Source organism: Plecotus auritus (genome assembly GCF_963455305.1).
Source record: "Plecotus auritus genome assembly, chromosome: 5".
Taxonomy (NCBI): Eukaryota; Metazoa; Chordata; class Mammalia; order Chiroptera; family Vespertilionidae; genus Plecotus; species Plecotus auritus.
This window is the reverse complement of record NC_137776.1, coordinates 135535708-135545579: the sequence shown is the minus strand read 5'-3', so window position 1 is coordinate 135545579 and position 9872 is coordinate 135535708. Positions and strand designations below refer to the sequence as shown.

The window sequence follows — 9872 nt, the reverse complement described above, 5'->3', positions numbered from 1 at the left end:
GGCCAAAGAAATTAGCCTCCTTTTACAAAAGTATCATAGAAATTAAACCTTTAAAGCAAGATCTGAATTGTCCAGATACAATCCTCCCTCTTCCTAGGTATTCAGTGAACTTCGGGTACATTAAGCCTAACACTAAAAAACAAATGAACAACACAAAAAGCAGATTTACCAAAAAGATAAAATCTTTTCCTAGAAGATTGATTGGGTTATTCCTTTAAATAGCAGCTTTCTCTAACTCCTGCAAACTGTAAGTTGATTTGGAAAGAAAGGGGGAGGCGGGGAGGGAGGAAGGAAGAGGAGGGAATCAAGGAGGAAAGAAGGGAGGGAAAGAGGGAAAAAAAAGAGAGAGAGAACTTTTCAAGGACACTCCATTGCCCAAATGAGGAACACTGAAAAGGCATCCTGACATTTTCAGTAGAAATCTAAGAAGTACTTTCCAAGCACCTACCACTCAACTATTGTTTTCTATTTCAAGCTCAAAACAAACAAAATAAAACACAAATGTTCCAGCTTGACAAGAAAATCTGAGCCCCAGATGACGAAGACTTTAATCAAAGACTCTTACCTGGGTACAAAAGATTGAGTACAGGGTTTGATTTAAAGGGGATTAGAAACCGGCAACTCCATACACATAACAAACAATTGTTGTTCGTTTCCCTAAGGACGTGCCAGTTGTCTGGACGAGGGAGTTCTTCATGATGCTCCTCCAGCGCTCTTTCAGCTTCCCCTACATGTGGGACTGAGAAAAAGAGCCAACAGTCAACAGGACCCAGGAGATGATCTCACTCTACCCTGATCTTGGCCTGTCTCTCTCCCTAGGGATCACTTGGTATGAGCCCCTTCTACACTCACAGTGCAGGGTGAGGCAATATTCGTGAGCATGACAAGGCAGCTGTGTGGTCTCAGGCAAGTGACCTGCCCTCTTTGTATAATATGAGTATGATAATCAGCAGAGGAGCCACCTCTGGAGAGTGTCATTGTGAGGAGTTAGGCTAGTCCTTGGCACACTGTAAATGAGCAGAAACTGTCAGGTGTCACTGAGCCAAACTGTTAACCATGCCCCCAATCAGTTCTATTCTATGAAACAATTATTTTTGAACGTGGAGTGGGGTCAGTATGGGATTGGGGTTGTGTTCCAAGCCCTCATCCTCAGGCACTGGCAGCCTACTGCAGAGATTCTCAATCCTAAATGTGCATCAGAATCCCCCAAAGGGCCTTTAAAAAATACTGGGCACTACCGCAGGGATTCCAATTGAATTGATCTGAATTGGGGCCTGGGCACTCCTCCCACCTCCCCGTGATTCTGCCATTCGTGGAAGACTGCTGACCCAGGAGTCTGCCTTGTGATTCGGGGATGCAGCCAAGCCTGTGGGGTCTCTTGGACTCTGACAGGACCAGGAGCTCCTGGGATGAAGGGAGGTGCATCATTACCGATTGAGCCAAACCCCACAAGCCACCAAATGACAAATCCCGCAGAAACTGCTGACTAAATCAAAGAGGGAGGGTCTCCCAGGTGGGAGTTTAGAATCTGTAGTCTGGTTTGCTTTTTGCTTTGGTTGTATTGGAGGTGAAGGGGGCCCTGTGGGTGGAAGTAAAACAGCTCCTGCCTGTCAGCAGACAGGTAAGGATGGAAACCATACTGCCACTATCTTAGGAGCTAAAGGCGACAGAATCAGAAACGTGTGCTTCAGTTAATTGTTGTCCTTTATTTATTTTTTCTTTTCTTGATTTATTTCCTTTTGGCTATTCTTTAATTCTAGAAAAGTTTATTCTATCATTCTTGTCTGTGCCTGATTTCCTGGCTCACTGTCAGGATGGGAGCATTACAGGTGGACTAGCTCCCCCTGAAGGCCAGCTGTGGTGGTGGAAATGGATCACAGGACCCTGCTCACAGGTGTGGACCACTCCTGGGGCCAGAGGTGGTGCCATGTGGTCAGTCTCCCCTCCCTCCCTACAGACTTCCCCTCCCGCCCTCTATCCCCTTCTTGGGAGAGTGTTCATAAGGAAACCCAATTACAGTACAAGGCTGAGGGAAACAAGTACAAGTGGAGCATGCGGAGGAGGAAGTGCAGAGGCCCTGGCTCATCCTGAGGGACCCAGAGGTTTCACAGAAGAGGGCCTCACAAGCCCATCCTTCTGAGTGGCATCTCAGTGAGCTCACACTGGACATGGGCGATCAGCTCACACACTTGGGAAGAACAAGGACACAGAGGCGACCAAGCTTCTAAGAGAGCTAGGAAGTGAGTGTGTGTGTGTGTGTGTGTGTGTGTGTGTGTGTGCGCGCGCGCGCGTGCGCATACACACTTATGGGAATTTTTTTGTGACAAAATTCATATAACACAAAGTTCACCATTTTAACCACTTAAAAATATACAAGGGATCATCTACTTTATACCAAAAATATCAAGTCCCAAAACATCCAGAATAAGAAGAAATATATTCCAACCCCTTTGACTCATTTCCTCTACTCATTCCCTGTTCAGACAATTGGACTCATTATTTGTTGGCTCAAGAATCCCTGGCCTTTCTGTGGCAAGAATCTACTTTTTCAATTCCCCCTAATCTTGAGATCACTAGGAAACCAGGAGAGGGCAGGCTGATCATCAATGAAACAGTAGAAGTGGAGAAGGTTGGGGAGGGATGAGAACTGGTGCTGCCCTCCAATCCCTCAGTGACTTGTGCCAGGAAGTGGGATGTGAGCGCCCTCAGCGGGGGATGGGGGGTGGGGGCTGAGGGTGGGGAGGAGGAGGGGGAAGAAAAAAGGTTTCAAAGCAGAATTTGGGGTGGTCAATGATCAAGCATATTAGTATCTTGAGTCAGTGTGTAGCTGAATACTAACAGCACCTTAAGTATAATTTCTGCGATGTCTGACAAAACATTCCATTCCAGAGATGAGAACCCAGGGGCTTACTCTGGGGTGGGAGGGATCGGCTATTAGGACATGTAGCATGTTCGTGCAGCACTGTTTTTAAAAGAGCAGCAGGGAAGGAGGCGTGCCGTGGAAACCCACCGAGTCTTCTGCCCAGTGCTCCTCTCTGGGACTGTATTCCCAACTTTTGTGTTGACTGCAGCTGCCCAGCGTTAGCTGCTTGGCCCTAGTTATTTGGGTCTTCCCTGGATTCACTGTGATACTCGGCATCTTTCTAATAAATGCTCTATTTGCTCAAGACAGCCAAAGTCACCTGGGTTTTTTACAAGCATGAAAACCTTCGCTAACACAGCCCTCCAGGCCCCCTGCCTCACCAGGAATCCATGACCTATCCATGACCCAGCAAGCGGGGGTAGAGGCCATTGGCGTGGATCTCATGTTACCTTGGAAACCCATTTTGTAAGACATAATTTACTAATGCTTTTCTCACCTTCACTCTATCCCCTCACATCAGTGTGCACATATCCGCTGTTCCAGGACTCTCTGTAACTCGATGTCACCTATGTTGAAATCTGACGCAATCTGGCATTTGGTAATTATGTGGCCGTGTTCACTAAGTGGTAATTACGTGGGTTATGTTCCAAATAACCACCTAATAAATTCCTAGATGGCAGTTTTGGCTACGGGACATTAAGTGGCCCAGAATCCATCCTTTAATCTACCAAGCAGAACGTTCTAAGGTAGAAGCCTGCAGAATAGGCAATTACTGAGCTGTCCTCCACATTCCTCTGCGCTGAAGGCGGGGAGTCCTGGCCAACCCTGGCAGCCTGGCCCTAAGTAAGTAAAACCTTAGCATGTCATCCCACACTCCTTTATTGTTTAAAAAGGCTCGTAATTATTTTGAAGTGGCTAGAATGAGGGACTTCATAACACAGCACCATAGAATCCTGTGGGAGACAGTCATGGGCATGTCCATTCCAAAGGGCTCTCTCTGTCTTTCTCCCCAGGTTCTCCTACCACACACTCGAGGTTTGGAGAAGCACTAGAAGGTAATGGTTCACAGCGTGGGCACTGAAGCCAGACTCATACCCAGGTTCAAGTTCCAGCTGTGCCATTCACTACCCATGTCACCTGAGCAAGGCACCTGAGTGCTCTGTGCCTCGGTTTCCCTAGCTGTAAAATGGAAGTAGTGATAATAACTACTTCTCAGGATTGTGAGGATTAAATGTTAACTCATTTAACAGATGTGAAGTATTGGGGCCAGTTCCTGGCACTCAGGAAGGACTTGATAATGAAGAGCTAGTATTATCTGGGCCCTGGGCTAGCAATGGAAAAGAAGAGAATACCTGAAAAATGACAATACCCCACTCTATAGCCAACTACTTGCCACTTATCTGAATTCTAGAGCTACCTCATTCCCTCATTAAATCTTCACTCAAAAAATATTTACTGAGCACCAACCACAGTGTAGAGTCATGTGAAACAGACAGCGGCAGGTAGGGAGTGGGACTGGGAGTCTTGTTGAGGGCACAAGCCTGGCATGTGTGGCTGAATTCACCTGAGTTAAATGAGAGCCCATTGTTGTGCACTACATGCCGGCCATAAAACAGGGAGCAGGAGAGACAGGTTTCACTTCAGTAGAAGAGGCAGATGTTTAAGCAATCAACCCATATAAACATAGAACAACAAATTGTGTCACACTTTATGAAAGTGCAGGGCACCAAAGAAGGTATGCCTCAGAGGGAGAGGGGGTGTCATAGAATGCCATGAGACTCGAAGGATAAATAGAAGTGACCCAAGAAGGATGGGAAAGAAGTATTTAAAAAAAAAAAAAAAAGTGGGGGGAGGGGGGAGAGAAGTATTCCAGACAGAGAGAAAAGCATGTGCCAAGGCCTCACAACAGAAAAAGCTTGTGTTCAAGGAGCTGAAAGAGGGGCAGGGGAGAGAGAGAGAGAGCGCTGGCAGACCCACATATGTTCTGTCATTATTATACTGTGTGAAGGAAGAATGTGGTTCTTAGGACTCTCCCTCATCTCCTGTCCACAACGTTTTCTAGTTACCTCATTTTGACTGCTGGAAACTAAAATTATTTTAGAAAACCATAATAAGCAGCACTTAAGCTGCTTACTTACATAAGACATCAGCTTAAAAATATCTCTGTGCAGGCACTGGGTAGTTCTTCAGAGGGTAGCTTGGTCTTTCAAGGGTATAATTTACGTCAGAGATAAAATCTTCCTATAACAAGACAAATGCAGCAATTGCATTATTCATAATGTAATATAGATCAATGATAACAAGATGTATAGTTTTGCATTTAAGAGGTCTGGGAATCCCATATATGCTGTATATGTGGGGCTCCCATATACAAAGAAGTTACAATTTGCAAACTCCAGTTACTGTCTTCTCAGTAACTTCCTTTTTTTTTCTTCCTTCCTTTCTTTTCTTCTTTCTTTCTTTCTTTCTTTCTTTCTTTCTTTCTTTCTTTCTTTCTTTCTTTCTTTCTTTCTTTCTTTCTTTCTGTGTTCCCAATTTGCAAACTCTAGGACCCTTGAATAAATCTATCATTTACTTCTAGCAAAACCTCCAGACTCTTTTTGAGTTTGTTCAACAGTTTTTAGGAAAACTTTTCTTCCATGCTGTGGCCTTACACAGACCACACACACTTCTCTGGATTCTTCCCTGGACCAGAATTCCTGTGTGCGGTGGAAGGGAATGTGCTTGGGCCAGTTACACTATCTTCTCTTAGTCCTTTGAAAGGCCCCTGCTCCCTCTTGTTGCAGGACCTCCTCTTGACGCACACTGTGCTCATTGTTCAGTAGAAGTTCCACTGTCTCTTCTGAAGGGAAGCCCACCCTGACTCCCAACCAAATCAAATACCCCTTTTCTTACACTCCCAGGACACCATGTACCTCCTTGGTCAGTGTCACAAAATTTTACATTTATTTCTGTGATTACTTGATTAATGTCTGCCTCTCACGCTAAACTCTAAGTCCCAGGGCCCATCTTATTCTGTCAGCAAAGATGTAGTTTTGCTAGAAGCCCTAACCTTGTTTAGGTGTTGCCGAGCTCTGTGGGATGTCAGAAGATTGCATACCCTTTCATGGATCTTCTTCCATGTGGACTGAGATCCACAGTGGAACCTGCTGGACAGATTAAACAGGGTGACGTGTTATGCAACTAATAAAAAGGATAGTTAGAGTACATAACAGTGTGGGTTGATGTTTATAACTTAATAGTAAGAAAAATGCAGCACCATGAAAAATAGTGTACAGTGTGGTTTCAATGTCTTTATTAAACCTGTGCATAGACCATCACTGGGAATAAAAACCACCAAGGTGTTAAGAATGGCTTGTGTTTGGGAGTATGGTTGTAAGTGACTTTCTTCTTCATTCTTTACTATGTATTTTAGATATTTCTCTAAAGAACAAATCTTGCTTGCTGTGACATTTAAAAATTTAATCCAGCCCTAGCTGGTTTGGCTCAGTGGATAGAGCATCAGCCTGCAGTCTGAAGGGTCCCAGGTTCAATTCCGGCCAAGGGCACATGCCTGGGTTGCGGGCTCGATCCCCAGTAGGGGGCGTGCAGGAGGCAGCCCATCAATGATTCCCTCTCATCATTGATGTTTCTATCTCTCTCTCCCTCTCCCTTCCTCTCAGAAATCAATAAAAACATATTTTTAAAAAAGAATTTAAGGAGAAATCAAGATGACGGCATAGGTAAACACCTAGACTGCTGCCTCGCACAACGATATCAAAACTACAACTAAAAGACAAAACGGACACCATCCAGAACTACAGGAAAGCTGGCTGAGTGGAAATTCTACAACTAGAAGAAAAGAGAAAAGCACATTGAGACTCAGAGGAGCTGCAAAAGGCTAAGGTACAGAGACTCGCACGCGAGAGGACGGGCGGCTGTGTGCATGGGCAGCTGAGTGCGCGGCTGGCTTTCTAAAGCGGGAGGGAGACGGAAGCTCCCGACTACACTGAACTCCAGTCCCAGGTGAGATGCTGGGAAACCAGACTCATTCAGGGGGAATCTGGACTGTCGGGAAAAGAGAAAGCACACTGAGACTCGGGAGCTGCAGAAGGCAGAGGTCCGGAGGTGCGTGTGCGCAGAGAGGACTGACTGCTGAATGCACGGGCGGCTGAGTGCATGGCTGGCTTTCTAAAGCAGGCGGGAGACGGAAGCTCCTGACTGCGCTGAACTCCAGTTCCGGGTGAGCCCCTGGGGACCCAGACTCATTTGGGGAGAAACTGGACTGTCTGGCAGCGGGCGAAACTCGAGGGTGGCTTTCTCTCAGAGGTGCTTGCAGCAATTACTGAGAGACACTGAGACCCAGGGGCCTCATAGGGCAGAGATGACGAGAAACCAAGGCTGTCTGCTCCACCCTGAAACTTTGCCCCATCCAAGCTGAGCACAGAGGCTTTTGCAATTTTGCAAGTCTTGTCTCATAAGGGTGTCTCCAGCACAGAAGTTCTCGCAGCGTAGACACAGCTGATCCTCACAGCTAATTGGCCTGGAGGTCAATTCCTCCCAGTGATACCAACAACAATCAAGGCTTAACTACAACAAGACTGTGCACACAGCCCACAAAGGGGTGCACCAAGAGTGTCCACCTCAGGTAACTGGGGAGGCTGAGCCACTGGGCCCTATAGGACACCTAGCACACAAAGCTACTCTACAAACTCAGGAAAGCAGCAAAAATGTGGAGACAAAGAAACAGGTCACAAATGAAAGAAATGGAGGAAAGCAAACGACTGGATATAGAGTTCAAAACCATAGTTATAAGATTTTTCAAGTTTCCTAGAAAAGGCTGATAAATTTAGCAAGACCCTCGAGGATATGAAAAAGGACCAACTAGAAATTAAACATACACTGACTGAAATAAAAAATATTATACAGAGACCTAACAGCAGACTAGAGGACCACAAGAATCAAGTCAAAGATTTGAAATACAAAGAAGCAAAAAACACTCAGCCAGAAAAGCAAAAAGAAAAAAGAATCCAAAAAGTTGAAGATAGTGTAAGGAGCCTCTGAGACAACCTCAAGCGTACCAACATCAGAATTATGGGGGTGCCAGAAGAAGAGAGAGAGCAAGATACTGAAAACCTATTTGAAGAAGTAATGACCGAAAACTTGCCCCACCTGGTGAAAGAAATAGACTTACAACTCCAGGAAGCCCACAGAACCCCAAACAAAAGGAATCCAAAGAGGACCACACCAAGATACCTCATAATTAAAATGCCAAGAGCAAAAGACAAAGAGAGAATATTAAAAGCAGCAAGAGAAAAATAGTTAATTACCTACAAGGGAGCACCCATACGACTGTCAGCTGATTTCTCAACAGAAACTATGCAGGCCAGACGGGAGTGGCAAGAAATATTCAAAGTGATGAATAGCAAGAACCTACAACCAAGATTACTCTACACAGCAAAGCTATCATTCAGAATTAAAGGTCAGATAAAGAGCTTCACAGATAAGAAAAAGCTAAAGGAGTTCATCAACACCAAACCAGTATTATATAAAATGCTGAAAGGTATTGTTTAAGAAGAGTAAGAAGAATAAAAAGGTAAAGATAAAAATTTATGAACAACAAATACATGTCTATCAACAAGTGAATCTAAAAATCAAGTGAATAAAAAATCTGATGAACAGAATAAACTGGTGAATATAATATAATCAGGGACATAGAAAGGGAGTGGACTGACAATTTTCAGGGGGAAAGGGGTGTGGGGGTGCGGGAAGAGACTGGACAAAAAGGGTACACCTATGGATGAGGACAGTGGCAGGGAGGTAAGGGCAGAGGGTGGGATGGGAACAGGGTGGAGTGGAGCTATAGGGGGAAAAAAGAGGAACAATTGTAATAATCTTAACAATAAAGATTTATTAAATAAAAAAAAGAATTTAATCCAAAAATTTTAATACCAAATTTAATCCCATTGTTTTCCACCATAAGAATTTTATTTGCTATCTCATTGACTTTTGGCCAATCAGACCCAATCTTAACCACAGGTCTTACAGTATCTTCCAGTTCCTTGAACATAAAGCATTTTCTCCTTCCGGAGGCGTTTCCCAGCCCTGCTCGTCCTGACTAGAAGGCTGCCACCTCCAGCCCATCCCCACTCCTGTAACTCCTACCCACCCTCCAGAGGTCAGTTCAAGTACTGCTTTCTTGGAAAGTCCTTCCTGATCCCCTTCATGTAGAGGGAGTCCGCTTCCCTATTTTATGCATTTAGAGTTCATTTACCCCTTATTTACAGCACTTCTCCTAGTGGACATTTTGTCATTATTTGATTAATGTCTCTTTCTACTCCTAGCCTGAAATTGGGACTGAAACTCTTAGGTTAATAGTTTATCCTAGGGCATCACAGGTATTGAATATCATGGTAGGTATTTAATAAATATTTCTTGAGTGATTGAATTCATTCATTCATTTTTGGGAGGGGGTGGTTATGAACTCCTAAATTCTGAGGCAGAATTAGCAAATTGATTATGAAAATCTTGTTTAGCGATACTTACTGAGTCCCTTTGTGAGCAACTGAATTATTGTGATATAAGGGTTTACCTTATTCTCATCACTAATATTGCAGAGTAAAGCAGACTACATATCCTTTATTCAAAACAACTATCTCACTAATATTATCCTTGGTGCCTCTTCCCTGGAGTGAAGGTGATCCATTGTCCTGGTTTGCCTGCGACTAAGGGGTTTCCCCAGAATGCCAGACTGTCAGGGTTAAAATCAGGATAGTCCTGGGCAAACCAGATGGTTAATCATGTGAGTAGAGAGTGCAATTTGGAAAATCAAGGGTCCTGTTCATCTCTGGCCTGCCCTCCAGACATATGCAATCACAGTTTTTAAAATTTGTAACAATAATATAAACAAACCAGGAAACCATGTCTATAAAAAGAGAAAGAAAATAAATCCATGTGTTGTTAATGTCTGTCTTTAAGTGACAGGACGATAGGTGATTTTTTTTCACTTATTTTTGTTTTTCTGTAGTTC

General features: G+C 44.2%; 1 protein-coding gene across 4 annotated transcripts in view; it reads right to left on the bottom strand.

Annotated features, from left to right (window-relative positions):
* Positions 1-514: 514 nt before the first annotated feature.
* The window catches only part of SPATA6L (spermatogenesis associated 6 like), a 41564-nt gene continuing 32206 nt past the window's right edge, over positions 515-9872 (bottom strand). Inside the window, exons 10-12 of one of the 4 annotated variants that reach the window (XM_080671439.1) lie at positions 5916-6012; positions 5002-5104; positions 515-739 (exon numbers count right to left, since the gene is read on the bottom strand). In XM_080671439.1, coding sequence (XP_080527565.1) covers positions 5015-5104; positions 5916-6012 — 187 coding nt within the window. In that variant the 3' untranslated portion in view covers positions 515-739; positions 5002-5014. The remainder of the gene's footprint in view (positions 740-5001; positions 5105-5915; positions 6013-9872) is intronic. The other 3 variants (XM_080671438.1, XM_080671437.1, XM_080671440.1) reach the window with 3 other exon arrangements.